This window comes from Mus pahari, chromosome 9, assembly GCF_900095145.1.
Source record: "Mus pahari chromosome 9, PAHARI_EIJ_v1.1, whole genome shotgun sequence".
Classification (NCBI taxonomy): Eukaryota; Metazoa; Chordata; class Mammalia; order Rodentia; family Muridae; genus Mus; species Mus pahari.
In genome coordinates, this window is record NC_034598.1 from 79,509,040 (window position 1) to 79,528,589 (window position 19,550).

Here is a 19,550-nt window from a genome sequence, read left to right on the forward strand (position 1 = left end):
TGCCTCGGTGGGCCCATGCTAAGGCATTCCCCCCCCCCCCAAGGACCAGGCACACGACAGTATAGTATAGAATAGAGTTTACTCAGGGCATGGGGAGGGGAGTTGAGAGGGTAGTAGAGACAAAGGCAGAGAGAGAAAGAGCAGAGGAGTTGAGGCCAGCCATGAGCCCGTGGAAGGTGAGGGTGGAAGGGGCGAGAGGATAAAGCAGAAGCAAGAAGGCAAGAGAGAGTGGAGGGGGCAAGCAGCCCCTTTTATAGTGAGTCAGGCACACCCGAATGTTGCCAGGTAGCTGTGGGGCGGAGCCTAGACAAAATGCTAATACCTGTAGCTTCATATGTTTGAATGTTTGTTTTCCAGTTGGTGGAACTGCTTAGGAAAGATTAGGAGGTGTGGCCCTGACTACTCCAGCACCATACCTTAGCAACTGTTGCCATGCTTTCTGTCATAATGGAAATGGACAAATGGACTAACCCCCTGAAGCTGTAAGCAAGTCCCTCAATTAAATACTTTACACAAAATACATTAGCCAAGTTAATGATATTTTGATATTAATGATATTTTTAAAAAAGTTCAAAACCATCCTCAACTACATAATGATTTGGAGGCCAGCTTTGGATGCATAAGACCCTGTGTCAAAAAATCAATGAAAAATAAATAATACTATTTATATCCACAAAATAGGAACGAATGTGACAATTATAAAACCAATGGAAGCCGGGCGTGGTGGCGCATGCCTTTAATCCCAGCACTTGGAAGGCAGAGGCAGGCAGATTTCTGAGTTCGAGGCCAGCCTGGTCTACAGAGTGAGTTCCAGGACAGCTAGGGCTACACAGAGAAACCCTGTCTCGAAAAACCAAAAATAAAATAAAATAAAATAAAATAAAAACAATGGAACACATTCACTCCTTCAAGGAAAAGGAGTTCTCACATAGAGAACACAGAATAGAAGGGGGAACTTTGGTCTCTTGTGTTTTCAGGTTCTATTACAAAATGTCCGATATAATTTAAAATGGGGAAAGTTTGCCAGATACGGTGATACTCACATTAATTCCAAAACAGGAAGCTGAGACAGAAGGAATCCCAGGCGAACTTGGACTGCATGGTCAGGGAGTACATCATAGGATCCCGTCACAAAAAAACAAAAGCAGAGGAGGAAGGGGGGGGTTGTTGTTCTGCTGTTTGGGGGCCTCTGGAGAAAAAGCATCTTGGAGGGAACATGTGACATTTACTGTGCTGCTGGAAAGGCACTTAAAGACAAGTACCTAGAATCTCAGTGTTCTCCTCGAGGGTGTACGCGGGTCAAAAGACCTATCTTAGACAGAGGGTCTGAGCGGATGGCTCAGTGTGTGAGCACACCTGCTGTGGAAGCAAGAGGGCCTGAGTCGAAATCTCCACCAATCAGATAAGAGAAACGCTAACGCCCACTCACACGTGAGTGCATACCAGGCACGTCCTTTGGGTCTGGGTTACCTCACTCAGAATGATACTTTCTAGCTCCATCCAGTTGCCTACAAATTTCTTGATGTCCTTGTTTTTAATAGCTGACAAGGGGGGGAACCTCTCCCTTCTCTGCGGTAAAAGGGGAGAGGAGGAGGAGGCTTTGGCTCCTGGCGGGTCACAAATGCTGCGCAGGTCCAAAAGCTCTCTCAAGTAGAGAATGAAAGACACACGTATGCTAATTTTGATACGCCTGGACTAGCTCAATGATTGCTGGGCACTTCTAAACCTCCCAGAGGCTAGCAAACACTCGCCTCCAGTATTCCTGAGTTAACCTTTTAAAAGATCTACACTTCATCTCTGTTATCCTAGACCCAATAGGGGAAGTGGCTCTAGGAGGAATAGGCTTACGTGCTGGTGGGCCTTTACATTTCATCTTTCTTCTCTGCTTCCCTGTCATGGAGCTTCTCCATCTCTCCTCACCTCTCTCTGTATGGCTGTATGGCAATTTTTTATTATCAATCTAAGCCAGTTGCGGGCAGGGACCCTCGGGTCTGGAAGTGTGGCTTTGGGGAGCTGAAATAAGACAAAGCATTAGAACTAGTTCCCAATTGGGGGGGGGAGGGGAGGGGAGAGAGAGAGAGAGAGAGAGAGAGAGAGAGAGAGAGAGAGAGAATATTTCATTTAGAAAATGGTCAGTCACCTTTAATAGAAGTCCTGTTTCAGTTCACAACAGTCAGCAGTATTTGTTTGCAAGTTCCCTTATTGTTTCCGGCCGTGTAGGGAAACTGTTTTGTGGGCGGTCAAGACAGAAGTATCTGTGAGAGAAGGGTTCATGTACACTGACTCAGGCAGGCAGTGGGTGGGGAGGAAGAAAGGCTGAATACAAAACAAGACAAGGAAAAAATGCCTACTGCCTTACATTCATGCCTCCAACGTAAGACGCCAAACATGGACAGACGGTTGAGCAACATAAGGCCCAAGGAATGTGAGGAGAGTCATCCCGGGTCATGTCCAGTCCCTAAAGGTGGGAACTCAGTATACAACAGGGTTTTTCAACCTGCGGGACGCGACCCCCAGCCTCAACTGATTTTTTTCCCATAGGGTCGCCCAAGACCATCAAAAGAACAACAAAAATCCAACCCCTCCCGAAACCAAACCAACCAACCAAAAAACTCCACCCAGATACTTACATTACAATTCACAACAGTAGCGAAATTACAATTATGACTAAGCAACAAAAAATAATTTTATGGTTAGAGGGTCATAGCATTAGGAAGGTTGAGAACCACTGATACACAAAGGGACTGCGAGGAGATTAATCCCAGGAGGGTAATAATAGTCGCCTTTGTTGAGACTTTCTGCTTTCCAATATAAGCTTTTCTCTCCTCGCTCTGGGCCAGTTCTCAATGGAAAGAGAATTCCAGAGGATGGTGACTCAGTTTCTGGCAACAGGCTTTGCAGGAACAGGTAACAGCAGAACCTACCTCCCCACTGCCTCCGTGCACCACCCTCTCAGGTTTCCAGAAATCTCTGAGCTCCTGCCTGGTGACTGTACACTCAGCTAGCCCAATGCAAATGGCCTGGTCATTATTTCCTCCCACCTAGGACGCCCCACCAAAGTCTGCATTGCAGCACCTTCCAGCACCTTCCAGCACCTTTCCTTACCCATCAGCACCTGTCTGTCTCAGCGCCCAAACATTCCCCATGTGCTTCAGTATCTTCAGGAAACGACCCACTTAGTTCTAGAAGGACCAAACAGATTTTTGAAGCCTTTGGGGTTTGTTTGTTTTGGTTTTTTGTGTTTTTTTTGTTTGTTTTTTGTTTTTAGGTGGGGAAGTTCAGTGGGAGAGTGTTCACCTATTATTTATTTATTTATTTATTTATTTATTTATTTATTTATTTATTGGTTTTTCGAGACAGGGTTTCTCTGTATAGCCCTGACTGCTGGGATTAAAGGCGTGCGCCATCACTGCCCAGCTGATTGATTGATTGATTTTTTTTTTTTCATCTACCATTCATGAGGTCCTGGATTCATGCTCAGCACTGGCAAGAGAAAAAAAGACGGTGAAAGGGAATGAGAAAGAAGGGACAAAGCTAGGTTGAGCTGACCCAGTTCCTTGGTTTTTTGGAAACAGAGTCCTCAGTGTAGCCTTGGCTGAGCTGTTACTCCCTAGGTAGACGAGGTTGACCTTGCCTCTGGAGGGCTGGGACCAAGGGCATGCACCACCACTCCCAGTTTCCACTTCCTTGTTCTAGAGTTCACCCGTCAGAGTTGTAGGTATGGAATACAACGATGGCGATCAAAACCACTCTGGGACAGAGGTCGTGAGACTTCAGACTTGTCTCCTCACCTCAGAGGGGAGACACATAAGCATGGCATCCCCAGGCAAGACTGATCCGCAGTGCTTCAGATGTGAGAGCCTCTGCATCCCCGTATCCAGCCAGCAGAGGAAATAACAAACAAGTTGAGTTTATTTTAAGTAGGATGTGATTATCAAAATAATGTTCAGACCTTTAAAAATGAGGATTAGGCGAGCAAGGGATCAGGGGACAGAATTTTAAAAAGTGCGTGTCTGTCTGCGGAATTGGTTTCCTCATTCTATCACGGGGGCGCCAGAGATGGAACTCAAGTCATCAAGCTTGAGTGGCAAGTTGAGAGAAAGATGCCTGCCACCTAGCCTCCTGTTTCCCTAACAGAGCCCAGCCNTAGGGTGCTGAGAAGTCAGACCCAAGACCGCTAGTACTCTCCACAGGGGTTAACCTGAAAACTACCTATCTGTCCCTCTTCACTGAAAAGACCTTTTTCTATCAGGCTTCCCACTACATGTACACTGTGGCCCTAGTATACAAATCCGACATCCTCAGTCTCTCTTGCACACAGTGGGAGATTTAGAAATGTCTGATTACCTGATAGGAGTGACAGGGATGACTAAAATGTTCAGTTAAGTCTGAGCTGACTTAAACTGTTCCCAAGTCGGTCATCCCAAGGTCCTCTGATTAACCTGACGAGGAGGCCCTTGTCCACTCAGCTTCTGTTACTGAAGGGAGACCATTAGTTTTGAAGTTTTATGTGAAGAAGAATGGTGGCAAAGAAAAATGGACAATTTAAAGAGAAAGTACAAAGAGCAGCAAGAAGAAGCCCTCCTGTGTAGGGACCATGTGGGCTTTAGGGTTTTTTTTTTTGTTGTTGTTGTTGTTGTTTTGTTTTTGTTTTTGTTTTTGTTTAAACTTATGAAGCCATTTGGTCTCATAACTTACTTAAGGACAAAGAACGATGACAGAGAAGGTATGACTGAGGTCACGTGACAGAAGGCTTTCTATAAAAGTGGGATTAGGTAAATTCCAACTCTGTTTTAAAAAGAGTTTGGTGAGCAAAACAGGTTTGCCTTGCCTCAAATGACCCCAAGTTACCTATTTACTGCTTTGGGGAGGCAGGGTGTGAAAGCACTAGCTGTGACAAGCAGGATTTTCACAAGCTGTTTATTTATGAGCCAATAGGTTCACTCTGAAGCACAGATTAATAGACTTCCAGGAAAAATGATCTTTACAAAGGAAGCACATTTACTTGTTTAATGGCCATATCCACAAGGAAAAAAAAACCTAAAATATTAACAATGATTATCCTTTTTATTTAATGACTTCATTTTTATTTCTAAATTTTGAGAACTACTTCAAAAAAAAAAAAAAGCTATCAGGTGTAAAATGTAGTGAGTCTAAATGTTGTACATAAAGGGGAAGCTACTCTCTACCAGTTCACCTAAATCCGTCTTGTATCTTAATGATAACTGATGACCAGCCCAGATCTTTCAGTCAGCATTTATGCATGTCTGTATACATACACACACACACACACATTCATACACACACACACATATGTATATCATCCTTTAAGCCCACAACAGGATCATTCTCTGCTAAATCGGGTTGTCTTTTTTTCTCTATCGTGATCTTTCCATGTTGATAACAGCTGCATGATATTCATAATTAAGATGTAGCATAATTTATTAATTCCCCTTTTGACTGACATTTAAATTTTGTCCCCCCCCCCTTTTTTTTCTTTTTTTATGGTTTTTCGAGACAGGGTTTCTCTGTGTAGCGTTGGCTGTCCTGGAACTCACTCTGTAGACCAGGCTGGCCTCGAACTCAGAAATCCGCCTGCCTCTGCCTCCCGAGTGCTGGGATTAAAGGCGTGCGCCACCACGCCCGGCTTTGTCCCCCCTTTTATGATTGCAAGTAGAAGGCATACAGAATAACCAAATGCTCGAAATATTCTATATTTGAAAAACTGAAAAATATTTTTTAAGCATAAAAAAAAAACTCACTCACTTTGGACTGGAAATGAATGTTTCCAGATCTCTTTGATATCGCCCATTTTACTGCTGCCACCCTGATCCTTAGCAAGATATTTGAAAATTTTGATTGAAAAATATTGTGAAAGAAACTGCCTCTAAAACCTGTTGCTAGGGACATGGGCTTTTCCATTCCTATTTAGGAGATAAAGAAAATCAGCTACAGGTAAGAGGTAAACTTAACTACTACAGCTCTCCTTAATACGGCTTGTTCTTGCCACATGGTAAGATGCTGTCTCTGCCTGCTGTACATTGCGGATCCTTCTCTCCTGCAGGATCCCAGCACCATGATGCTCCGCCTAGGGGCATGCACCAACCAACCATAAAATAAACCCTGTAAAACCATGAGTCAAAACAAAACCCCTAATACACCTTGTAATATGACTGCCCAGTTGGGTTCGAGACTATACACATGAAGACACACAAATATTGGCCCTAAGTCTCCAGTTGGCATCTGAAACAGGAGACAGTCTTTTTCCTGTCCAATTACATTAAAATATTAGTGCAGCAGGAGGCCTGTGATTGGACAGGGGAAAAGGAGGCATCGCTAAGAGGTACAGAGACAAAGCATGTCTCAGGAGAGAGGGAGAAGCCAAGATGGAGGTGGACAGACAGGAAGGAGATCCTGATCCCGTGTGGCTTTACATAGCCACGGGTAGCTATGAATATCATATAGGGATAGAATAATTTGGATAACTTGTCTGATCTAGGTGGGCAGCTTGTATCATTATCAATTGGCTCTGAAATTATTGTGTGGGCATCTTATGAATTGAGGGTTTATTGATATATAAATCTGACTGGTTAATTATAAGCTTCTAGAGTTTTGTTTTACTGGGTTATTGGAAGGTGGAACCACCGACCACAGGGCGATTATGGCTGAGAGAGTACGGGCAGCACTGAGGCAGTGAACCGAATCACGTGGGGAACGCCAGGGTCGGTTGCTGATGGGGCTAGTTTAGAGGCAGAGGTCCAGGGACCAAGCCTAGGCAGAGAGTTGCTGGCAGTAGCGTGGGAAGCCTGCTGGTCATTTTTAATATTTCCCGCAACACAGAGATCCACCTGCCTTTGCCTCCTGAGTGCTGGGATTAAAGGCTTGCACCTCCATGACTGCTTCTAAACTCTTAAGAAAGGAAAGAAGTGCGAATATAATGTCGATTTGTCATACGAACTTTGAAGGCGAAGTAAACTATAACTGATGGTCTGCATTAAACTCAGAAGCATGGAAAAATTTATATTTCAACCAGACCCAACTTTTGAATGTACTCTGTCATAGTGCAGAAAGTTACTGACCGCCATGCAAATTAGAGTACTTCATTTTTATCTGGTGACCAAAAGTGGGTTAGTGCCTCAGAAGGACACTTGGTGCTAAGGCTCAGGGCAGCAACATTGCTAAAGGCAAAAGACCACATGGAAGACAATTACATCAATCATACATGAAGGTTAGGGTAACCTTGCAATCCCTGTGTGGGCAGAGCATAGTTATTGCAGACATAACAGGGCAATTAATTGTGATTTATACCCTATCCAGTTATTTTAGTTTATGTTTAGTCTCCACAAACATTAATTATTTTGGTTAGTACATCTGAACCATGATCTGAGTCTCATCCCAAGTGCGTTGCCAAGGTGAACACGGCTGTTGGGGGCGGGATAGAGGGCTGAAAAGTACCCATATCCAAGCAGACGCAGAGTAGAGTCGGGGTAAGGTGATGTCACCTTGGTCACTGCGGTACTTTCCTTGAATCTTGTACTGGCTGGGTAGTCCTGGGTTCTATAAGAGAGCAGGCTGAGCAAGCCAGGGGAAGCAAGCCAGTAAAGAACATCCCTCCATGGCCCCTGCATCAGCTCCTGCTCCCTGACCTGCTTGTGTTCCAGTCCTGACTTCCTTAGGGATGAACAGCAGTGTGGAAGTGTAAGCTGAATAAACCCTTTCCTCCCCAACTTGCTTCTTGGTCATGATGTTTGTGCAGGAATAGAAACCCTGACTAAGATAAATTGGTACCAGCTTAGTGGGGTATTCCTGTGACAACCTGACCATGTTTTGGGGAGGACTGTGGAAGGACTTTGGAACTTTAGGCTAGAAGATCCATTCAGTGTTAAGAACTCTGTGAGATGTTGTGTAGGAACTTGGAAGATAAAGTTGAGAATAGTGCAGAAGATGGAGGCCTGGCTTGTGAAATTTCAGAGGGAAGGTTAAAGACTCTTTTCAGGGCCGTTGTTACTTTGATTGTGAAGATCTGTGGTTCTGGTTAGCTGGGGCTGAAGAATCAGCTGTGATTAACAAGATACCAGAACTATTAAAGCAAAAACTTTGCATTACTGGGACTATTGATGCTGGTTAGCTGGAGCTAAGAGATTAGCGGTGATTAAGAAGAGACCAGCATCATTGAGGTGACATCTTCTGGGAAGCACAGAGGCTGTGTTCCAGAGATAGCCAAGGTTTTACCTCGTGCTGCAGTGGGACTTAGTAATGTGTAAGAGTTACCAAGGTGGTACTGGTTTTGAAGCCATGAAGGGGTCATGCAGAGTCGCTGAGGGCATGGAAGCACTGTGAGAGGCCATGGAAGGCCATTGGTGAAGGGGCAGCCTAGTTACAGTGGCAGACAGCAGCGTTTTGGAGATGCCAGTACCATGAATGACCACCAAGAACAGCAGCAGCAGTGGAGTACAGGCACCTGGAGCCTAGAGGACGAGGTGTGTACTACAAAGGGCAGAGGTGGAGAAGTGACCCAAGCCCTGGAGGAATCCAGAAGATCGTGAGTGGATCCCAGACACTGGACAGTTGGAGTTTGATTTTGATTTTGACTGTGCCCTGATGTTTTTCCCTCTTGAAGGAAGTATTTTAGTGGAGTCCACAGTTAAGAGACTTTTAATTGTAAAAAAGACTTCGGATTTCAAAAGAGGTTGGATATTTTAAAGAGATTGAAATTTTAAGAATTTGCAAAGACTGTGGGCCTTTTAAAGTTATTGAGATCGTAGGAATGAATAAGAAAGTAAGGGTTGCTGGGCACGGTAGCACACGCCTTTAATCCCAGCACTCGGGAGGCAGAGGCAGGCAGATTTCTGAGTTCGAGGCCAGCCTGGTCTACAAAGTGAGTTCCAGACAGCCAGTGTTACACAGAGAAACCCTGTCCTGAAGGAAAAAAAAAGAAGAAAGTAAGGGTTGAGGCTTAAGAATGATGTGTTTGTGTGTCAAGTTGACAATTGTTTATTTTATTTTATTTTATTTTTTTGGTTTTTTCGAGACAGGGTTATCTCTGTGTAGCCGAACTCAGAAATCCGCCTGCCTCTGCCTCCCAAGTGCTGGGATTAAAGGCGTGCGCCACCACGCCCGGCTATGTGGTATGGTGAGGTAGGAAGGGTTGCCTTGGTGGGCTCATGCTGAGGCATACCCCCATCTCCCAGGCCATAGGACAGGTGTAGGATAGAGTAGAGTTTATTTGGAGGCATGAGAAGGGGAGTTGAGAAGGGGGTAGAGGCAGAGAAATAGAGAGACAGAGACAGAGACAGAGACAGAGACAGAGACAGAGAAGAGGAGAGGAGAGGAAAGAAGGGGGGTGGAAGAAGAGGCTGGCCAGGAACACATGGAGAGAGTAGGAGGGGAAAGAGGAATGGGAGAGAGTGAGAAAGGGTTCAGAGAGAGCAAAGGGAGGCCAAACAGCCCCTTTTATAGCAAGCCAGTTCTACCTCTTGGGCAGAGTCTAGAAGGAATGCCAACAGTTATTTGTTGGACTGTCTCTTTTCAGATATCCCCATGCTAGGTGACCTCTTAGATGATATCTGTTAAATTTCCTTAGCCCTGTTTGGAGCCCTCTTCCATTTTAGCACATCTTCTCCATAGGACAGTGATATTCCTCCGCTCGATTCTAGCATACCCAGGGAAGGGTCAAACTCTCTTACTCCAAAGAGAGACATTCCAGGATGAGTGAGCCCTTTGGCACTGAATTCAGTTCCAAATCAAACACCCCGGTGGATCTGAAGTTTGAGGAACAGGAACACAGGGACTACCACCCATGAGCCATTTAAAGACTTTCATCAGGAGTCTCCGGAGTAGCGAGGTCAATGTGTTGACCAACTCGTTATTGCCATAGCTTTATTCATGTTTTTGCGGTGCCGGACATCAAACCCAGGGCCCCAGGCATGCTCTAGCACCAAGCTCCATACCCAGCCTTCAATCCTATGGCTTTATACTCCTATCTAGCCCAACCTTTACTCTCTCAAACACACCTGACAGCCTGCTTCATTATATCGCCGCTTGCGTGTCTCGGGTGAATCCCCAAATCAACAGCTCCTGAATGGAATCCATTCCCACCCTTACCAGACAACTTCCAACCTGCTCTATCAGTCTTTCCTCTCCTGTAGGTTGTTGGATAACCTAGCCAGCCGACAAAGCCACACCCGGAATGTTCACCTTTCGGCTCCTATATCTATCGGATCTATTGGTTTAGAGAGCTTCTCTAGGTTTTCATTTCAAGTATATCAGTCCTGGGATCCTCATTTGAATTCTCTGGCATCTTGTCTTCTCTGAGAAAACTTACCTGATCCATTATGAAAAACAAATTCATCCATTTGGTTTGGAGCTGAATTTGGTGCCAATAGATTCATAAATCTTAAGAGAATGTTAATATTCTCTGAATAATATTTAAAAAAAATTGTTTTTGATGTTATTTTAAATAGTTCCTGCTACTAAAATCCGGAGGGTAGTGATTTTGTTGTCTGGGCACCTTTGGGAATCCTGAGTCCAGGAGGCAACAACAAATGCAGTGTGGCCACAGTTACTTGCTCCGCCTTCCTTCTGCAACCAGGGCTACTTTCCCGGCAGAGACTACAACTCCCAGAGTGCCTCGCGGACCTATAGCTCGCGCGCTGGCCGGCACCTTTAGGACCTAGATTGGAGCAAGATGGCGAGCGCGCGGTGAGTAGTTGTGGAGGTACCGCTGCCCTCTCCTTCCAGGCCCGGAAGGCTTGTCTGTAGGCACTGAGGACTTTTCTGTCGTTGGACGCAGGGCGAGGCTGCCGCTGTCCCCAGGCTCCGTCCAGCAGAAGGGCCGGCGTGTGGTTGCGCCCTTCCTGTAGCACACCTTCGATTGCATGCGGGCGTCAGTCTGCACCAAGTTGACCTTGCGACTCCTGATTCAAGTCTTTAAACCGGCTCTTGCATGGGTGGTAGTCGCTGTGTTCCTGTTCCTCGAACTTCAGACCCTCTTGGGGGGTGTTTGGTTTGTAACTGAATTCGGTGGCAAGGGGCTCATCCTGGAAAGTCTCTCTTTGGAGCAATAGTTTGACCCTCCCCTGGGTATGCTAGCATCGAGCAGAGGAAGGTCCCCCACAAACGTTTTGATTTTGGACTTGTAATCAGATGACGTGGGTTTTCTTTCCATGCATGCCACCAGTTAAACAGAGAACTACCAAAATAAAGCCTTTGACTTTTCTCAGCCTTCGTTCCCAATAAACTCTCTGAAAGAGCACAGAAATTATATATATATTTAGTTTTTCGAGACAGGGTTTCTCTGTATAGCCCTGGCTGTCCTGGAACTCGCTTTGTAGACCAGGCTGGCCTCGAAATCAGAAATCCACTTGCCTCTACCTCCTGAGTGCTGGGATTAAAGGCGTGCGCCACCATGCCCGGCAAGAGCACAGAATATTAAGAAAGTGGGTTGCAAGGCTTAAATTGCCAGCTGAGTGAACTCAGGGTTTGCAATTCGCAGCGCTCTTAGGATGTCTGGCATCAGCGTGCAAATAAAGAGAGCCCCTAGCCTAATCCCTTTCCTGCCTATAGAGGGTCATTGAGACCAATAGAGAATAGGGGCACAGTAATTATATGCCGTTTATTTACAAAATCTCATGAAATTTGTGGTTACTTCTCAAAGTTTACCACTGAAGAATCGGAAGGTGGTTTAGTTAACGACTTGCCTCAGATCTTCCAGTTTGTAAGAGAACAACACCCAAATCTTTGGAAGCAAGTGCTTTTAAATTTTCATGATTTGAAATAAATACGCTTGCTGTATCTTTAAATGTTACGTGACAGAAGATGAGATGGTGACATCGATGGGTTCCTCTAAAGTTTTTTCATGGACCAAAGATAGGTCATGTTGAATATTTAATTTCATCAGAAACAGTTAAGTATTACTGTAAGGGATAGGATCCTATAGGTAGTACTTGGGAGCTCGTATGTAGACTCACTAGCGTTTGAGGAAGTTTGCAGCCTGTATTATGTTTGAATGACTTTCTATTTATGTGTTTGCTAAGCACTCAGTAAGTGAAGCAGACTTCACTAGAGACCTGAGAAAGTTGCACTTAGGAAGAATGATAGCGGACATAGTTGCTCTGTTTCTCATATTTTGATGTCGGTGACTTTGTCCTGTTTTTAAATTGGAACGGCCAAGTTTAAAAGCCTTGATTTCAAGTGATGAACACTAGCTAATGGTTCCTGTCTTGATGTAGTGCTTAACTTTACCTTTGTAACTGATTTTCTTTCTCTGTTAAACAGGAACGAAAATCTGTGCGCCTAGTGACAGGTTTCTCTTCACATCACTTCAAATCACTTGCTAAGGATCATGGCGGCGGCAGTAAAATGGGCAATAGCAAACAGAACTATCTGGAAGCATTTACTTCCAATCCGAAGTAAGTGAGATCTTTTTTTTTAATGCTTAAAAATGTGTTGTGGTTTTTCAAATATAGAATATCTAAAGCATTTGGTTAATTCTGTATACCTCCTATTTGCAGTCATAAAAAAGGGGACAAAATTTAAATGCCTGTCAAAGAGATTAGTAAGTTATGCTACATTGTAACTATGAATATTATGCAGCCGTCATCCTCATGGAAAGATCACTAAGTAGAGAAAGAAAAAAAATCTGATTTATCAGAACAATCCTGTTGTGGGCTTAAAAGATGATGATGATGATGGTGGTGTGTGTGTTTGTGTTTATGTATGAGTGTGCCTGTGTGTATATAGATGTGCATAAATGCTGAGTGAAAGATCTAGGCTAGTCATTAAGATACAAGAAGGGTTTAGGTGAACTGGTAGAGAGTAGCTTCCCCTTCATGTACAACATTTAGACTCACTACATTTTACACTTGATAGCCTTTTTATAGTAGTTCTCAAAATTTAGAAATAAAAATGAAGTCATTAAGTAAGAAAGGGTAATCATTGTTAATATTTTAGATTTTTTTTTCCTTGTGGATATGGCCATTAAACAAACAAATGTGCTTCCTTTGTAAAGATCATTTTTCCTTGAAGTCTATTAATCCGTGCTTCATAGTCAGCCTGTTGTCTCATGAATAAATAGAATGTGAAAATCCTGCTTGTCACACCTAGCTGCTTTCACACCCTGCCTCCCCAAAGCAGTAAATAGGTAACTTGGGGTCATTTGAGGCAAGGCAAACCTGTTTTGCTCACCAAACTCTTTTTAAAACAGAGTTGGAATTTACCTAATCCCACTTTTATAGAAAGCCTTCTGTCACGTGACCTCAGTCATACCTTCTCTGTCATCGTTCTTTGTCCTTAAGTAAGTTATGACACCAAATTGCTTCATAAGCTTTAAAAACATGTAAACATTCATACTTGATGTCAATTGCATGTGTGAGAGTTTTGAATGTCCCCTCACAGGGTAGGGCTTCTTCTCGCTGCTCTTTGTACTTTCTCTTTAAATTGTCCATTTTGCTTTGCCACCAATGTTAACATCCTTTTTCACACAAAACTTCAAAACTGCCGGGCGTGGTGGAACACACCTTTAATCCCAGCACTTGGGAGGCAGAGGTAGGTGGATTTCTGAGTTCGAGGCCAGCTTGGTCTACAAAGTGAGTTCCAGGACAGCCAAGGCTACACAGAGAAACCCTGTCTCGAAAAACCAAAAAAACCCAAAAACCAAAAAACCTTCAAAACTAATGGTCTCCCTTCAGTAACAGAAGCTGAGCAGACGAGGGCCTCCTCGTCAGGTTAATCAGAGGACCTTGGGATGACCGACTTGGGAACAGTTTAAGTCAGCTCAGAGTTAACTGAACATTTTAGCCATCCCTGTCACTCCTGTCAGGTAATCAGACATTTCTAAATCTCCCACTGTGTGCAAGAGAGACTGAGGATGTCGGATTTGTATACTAGGGCCACAGTGTACATGTAGTGGGAAGCCTGATAGAAAAAGGTCTTTTCAGTGAAGAGGGACAGATAGGTAGTTTTCAGGTTAACCCCTGTGGAGAGTACTAGCGGTCTTGGGTCTGACTTCTCAGCACCCTANGGCTGGGCTCTGTTAGGGAAACAGGAGGCTAGGTGGCAGGCATCTTTCTCTCAACTTGCCACTCAAGCTTGATGACTTGAGTTCCATCTCTGGCGCCCACGTGATAGAATGAGGAAACCAATTCCGCAGACAGACACGCACTTTTTAAAATTCTGTCCCCTGATCCCTTGCTCACCTAATCCTCATTTTTAAAGGTCTGAACATTATTTTGATAATCACATCCTACTTTTCTATGTAGCCCTGACTGACCTATAAGTTGCTCTGGAAACTAGGCTGGCCTTGAATTTAGAGATCCACCTGCCCCTACCTCTGAGTTCTGGGATTAAAGGCAGGTGCCACCAGTGCCCAGTTTAAAATTAATTCATGAGCACAGAATATTGCTAATGATTGTAACCATAAACTAAGAAAGAGCCATACACATTTAACTTTTGATTATCTATGCTTTTAAAAGTTTTGTAAGCTGGGCGGTAGTGGCGCAAGCCTTTAATCCTAGTGTTTGAGGCAGAGGCAGAGGCAGAGGCAGAGGCAGAGGCAGAGGCAGAGGCAGAGGCAGAGGCAGAGGCAGAGGCAGACAGATTTCTTGAGTTTGAAGCCAGCCTGGTCTACATAGCAAGTTCTAGGAAAGCCATGGCTACACAGAGAAACAAACAAGCCGGGTGGTGGTAGCGCACGCCTTTAATCCCAGCACTTGGGAGGCAGAGGCAGGCGGATTTCTTGTCTACAGAGTGAGTTCCAGGACAGCCAGGGCTATACAGAGAAACCCTGTCTTGAAAAACCAAAAAAAGAAAAAAAAGAAAAACAAACAAACAAATGAACGAACCACTTGGAAGGCAGAGGCAGGTGGAGTTCCATGAGATCAAGGCTCATCTGATACACATAATGAGCTTCAGCCCAACCAAGACAACATAGTGAGACTGTCACAAAATACTAATAATAAAAAATAAAATTGCTATAATGGTTTTTACTTCGAGTTATTCTAGGCAGCATCGATTGCAGTGATTTTCACTGGATGGTGTGGAACACACTTTTAATCCCAAAACTTGGGAGGCAGAGGCAAGTGGGTCTCTGAGGTTAAGGCTATCCTGGTCTGCAGAGCTAGTTCCAGGATGGCCAAGGCTACACAGAGAAACCCTCTTACAAAACCAAACCAACCAACCAATCAAAACAAAACAATCCTGGACCAACAAACAAAAAACCCAAAAGACAAACAAAGAAAAAAAAAAGAAAGAAAAAACAGAAAAAAAAAAAAACCCACACACAAAAAAAAAAAACCAAGAGACCCCCCCCCATTTTATTGCCATTATTTTGTGCATACATTATCCTTGTAACTCACTCACTCACCCCATTGCTCTTCCTTCCCTTTGTTGGCCTTTTTCCTCTCCCTCTTTCCTGCTTTTGTGCATGTGTTTGTACATATATTTACATCTAGATTTCCATATGAGAGAAGATATGGAATATCCCTCCCTTCATCCCCCTCCTGTCCCCCCTCCCCCGTCTCTGTAAACCAGCAGGAAACAGAAGAGACGCGCTGGTTGATGTGTAGGTTTACCTTCATGCTCAGGCGAACTAAACTCTTTTCCTCTGTTGGATTCTGCAGGTGGAGCTTTGTCTAGTGCTTGTCACACATCTACATACTCTTCTCTTCCGGATGACTACAATTGGTACGCATGAAAATTCACGTAGCCATTTTAGCTGGATCTGAGACGATTCTCTGCTTGCTGTTCTGTGTATCCTGTCTTCAATTTTGTTTTCAAAGTTGTCTTATTTATGTGGTATCTGGATTGTACTCATTTTAGATAAAAAGGATTGCTATTGTGTTGTAGTGGATACTCACATCTGTTATAATAGACGTGCATTTTTCTTTCTGAAGTAGGCTTTAACTTTTTGCAAAAGCTAATTCGCTTTTATAGTTCTATGTTAGGGCTCATATCTGTTTATCTGTCTTTTGTATGACACTGAATAATTCCAGATCACACTGTTGAATTCATACTATGTGTTTGGTATTTATTCAACTGAGTTACTGTTCTAAGAACCAAGAAGAGTATATGATGTGTTCATTTTTATTTTTATTTTGCAGCAGAATTGATATATAGAAAATACAATATATTTTCTTAAATCATGTAGGTTTTATCGCAAATTTTAGTAAAAAAAATAAGTAAACACCAAAAAAAGCCAAAAAACAAAACAAAACAAAACAAAACCCCTCCAGTTCAGCTAGTTCAAACTCTCTACAAAGTTGAGTCTGGCCTTGGATTCCCGTTTTCTCCTCCCAGAGCTTATATGTGTGCTACCATGCCCAACATTTTTTTGTATTTTCTTTTAAATGTATTATGTGTGTGGGTATTTTTGCCTGCATGTATTTGTACTATGTGTGTTCCTGAGGTCTGGGGAGGTCAGAAGAGGGTGTGAGTCCGGTTTCCTGGAACTAGAGTTACTGACTCCTTGTTAACAGCCATGTGGGTTCTGGGAACTGAACCAGGGTCCTTTGCAAGAGCAACAAGCTCTCTCCAGCCCATACTTTGTTTTTTGACAGTAGTTCTAATTGTACATTTTGTGAGTACTAAGTTAAGTAGCTAGTGATGAAATTAGACTAGATTATCTTTTTTTTTCCAACCTGAACACATTAGTGTTTTATATTATGCAAAACTTCCTAAAGCCAGCTGAGGTGGTTATCCTAGCACGTGGAAAGCTAAAGAGAGAGGATCATGGGTTCAAAGCCAGCATGGACTGTCCAGCTGAGCTACTAGTGAGAATTTGTCTCAAAAAACAGTGGTGGTAGAGAGATGGATGAGAGATCTAAAGTGTGTGCTGCTCTTGTTCCTGTCCAGCACCCACGTGATGACTTACAACTCATTCACAACTCCAGTTCCAAGGACCGTCTTCTCATCTCTGAGGACACTGGGAACACCCGTGAGGCACATATGTGCAGGCAAAACATCCATACGCATAAAATACAGCCAATAAATCTTTTTAAAAATGTTTAACTACACATTCGGGCTGGACATGGTGGCGGACTTACTTAATTCCCAGCACTGGGCAGGCAGATGCAGGTGAGGCCCTGTGAGGTCCAGGTTAGCCAGAGGTGCAAAGCGAGACCTTTGTGACAGAAACAAACTAACAAATACATAAATAAATAGAATTTGATGATGGAAATGTTGTTACAGTTATGTTTAGAATTCAGTGGTAAAATCAGTAAAACCATTTAATGCAGATGAAATACAATTTATGGGCTCATTACTGTTTGTTTGTTTATTTCTTTATTTTGGGTTTTTCCAGACAGGGTTTCTCTGTATAGCCCTGGCTGTGCTGGAACTCACTCTGTAGACCAGGCTGATCTCACACTCAGAAGCTTGTCTGCTTCTGCCTCTCAGGTGCTGGGACTAAAGGTGTGTGCCAGTACACCCAGCTTAAAGTATCATCTTGGCATCAGGGGTTTAGGACCGATACCTAACAAAGCTTACTCAGAATGCTCCAGCCTGTAGACTACCAGTCCTCTGCTGTGATATGGAACTTCCAAGGTGGATTGATTTGTATGGCAGATGTATATACATGGATGTATAACCAGCAGATGTGTAGCTACCCATGACTGTATAAAAGTCATCCCAGAAGCATGGTTTGTCCCCTGATGGCATACGCTGCTGTAGCCATATCCTTGGGGCTGCGTTTGCTCCTGGGGCTTACGGTGACCTGAGCCACTTTAACACACTGGTGCATGTGGGTGGAGCCTTTACCACTGCCAGGGTCTCACGGTTTTATTGTCCTTGACCTTCTCTAGCAGTGACCAAGCCAGCTCAGTCAGTCAACAGGTTCTCCAGCGCAGGAGCAAGGATTAAAAAGAAAAAAGAGAATTAGACAACATTGTAGCATGATCCCAGCCAGTTCTGAGGCTGAGGTGGGTTTTTTTTTTTTTCAATCCGTTTTTATACCATTTTAATTATATGCGAGTAATAAGGTCAAGCAGTATAATAAACACAAATAGTCAAGGAACACTAAGGCAATAAACAAAGTCCCATGATCAGGATGACCAAGATATCTGAGCCTATTTCCTTGTCCTAGCCCAAAGTCATAATCTTGCCTGAAGCCTACTTCTCTGTTCTAGCCTAACGTTAGATTCCTGCCTGAGCTTACTTCCTTGTCCTGGCCCACTGTCAGATCCTTGCCAATCAGCCCCCAAAGCTCTCCACATAGCAGCCAGAGGCTTAGCTTGCAGTGTAGCATGTGGGGTGATTTCTAATTAATTTCCTCATTAAGAGTAATTATTTGGGGCTGGAGAGATAGCTCTGCGGTTAAGAGTACTGACTGCTCTTTCAGAGGTTCAATTCTCAGCATCACGTGGTGGCCCACAACCATCTGTAATGGAATCCCATGCCCTCTTCTGGTGTGTCTGAGGACAGCTACAGTGTACTCACATACATAATCTTTAAAAAAAAAAAAAAAAAAAAAAAAAAAAAAAAAAAAAAGGAGTAATTATTCTAGCTGGGCATACCTGTACTCTTAATGGGAGACGAGAGTTGGGAGGATTAAGAGTTTAAGGTCATCCTTGGCTACATAGGAAGTTCGAAACCAGCCTGGGACACATGAAGTCCTATCTCAAAATAAAAATTATCCTGCTAGATATGATGGTGTGTGTTTGTTCTCCAGTCACTTTGGAGTCAGAGGCAGGAGGATTGCCATGCTTTGGAGGCCAGTGTGGGCTACATCGTGAGTTCTAGGACTAGCTGGGTTATAAAATGAGACCTTGTCTTAAAAAAAACAAAAGAGTTCGAGGCCAGCCTGGTCTACAAAGTGAGTTCCAGGACAGCCAGGGCTACACAGAGAAACCCTGTCTTGAAAAAACAAAAACAAACAAAAAAAACAAAACAAAACTAGGCCTACACGTAATCAAGCTGACTTGAGTATGGTTTAACTGTATTTCTAAAACATTCCCTTTCAGCAAGGTGGACCTCGCTTTGACATCCGATGGCAGGACAATAGTGTGCTACCACCCTTCCGTGGACATCCCCTACGAGCACACCAAAGTATGTACGGGAGGTTTGTCGGATAGCCTGCCTTAGCTCTGGGTCTTTTAGCTTTTCTAGTAAACTGTTTTGATTTTTAAGTTTTTACTTACTTTCCTAAAAAGTTTCTTAGTGTACAAGGGATCTACTTAAAGGGAATCAGGACATCATTTTTCTGACCTAAGACATTTGATGAAAACTAGACTTGTGGCAGAGACCTGTAATCCCGACCACCTGGCTTGAAGCAGAAGGAATTCAAATTCAACTTAGCAAGACCTTGTTTAAAATTTAAAATTTTATGAAGTTTTGTGAATCTAGGAGATTGGTAGGGCACTCATCGGGTATTTGTGTGGCTTTGGGTTGAATCCCCAATATCACACTCACGCATGAAATAAACCTGTAAAGTATATTATATATCCCATGCTACCCTATATCATGAAAGACTCGTATTCTAGAGTACCGTCTTACAGCTTTTGTGCTGTTGATTCTGATAATCTTTTCAACTTTTATTTATTTATTTATTTTCTTTATTT

The 19,550-nt window shown here is 43.5% G+C and overlaps 1 protein-coding gene across 2 annotated transcripts in view; it reads left to right on the forward strand.

Moving 5' to 3' along the window:
- The first annotated feature begins 10,631 nt into the window (after positions 1–10,631).
- Positions 10,632–19,550, forward strand: part of Mrpl42 (mitochondrial ribosomal protein L42) — a 21,772-nt gene continuing 12,853 nt past the window's right edge. The window contains exons 1-5 of one of the 2 annotated variants that reach the window (XM_029542440.1): positions 10,682–10,701; positions 10,793–11,005; positions 12,277–12,410; positions 15,618–15,681; positions 18,954–19,038. In XM_029542440.1, the coding sequence (XP_029398300.1) occupies positions 12,344–12,410; positions 15,618–15,681; positions 18,954–19,038 (216 nt within the window). In that variant the 5' untranslated portion in view covers positions 10,682–10,701; positions 10,793–11,005; positions 12,277–12,343. Of the gene's footprint in view, positions 10,702–10,792; positions 11,006–12,276; positions 12,411–15,617; positions 15,682–18,953; positions 19,039–19,550 lie in introns of both variants that reach the window. The other variant, XM_021205674.2, reaches the window with a different exon arrangement.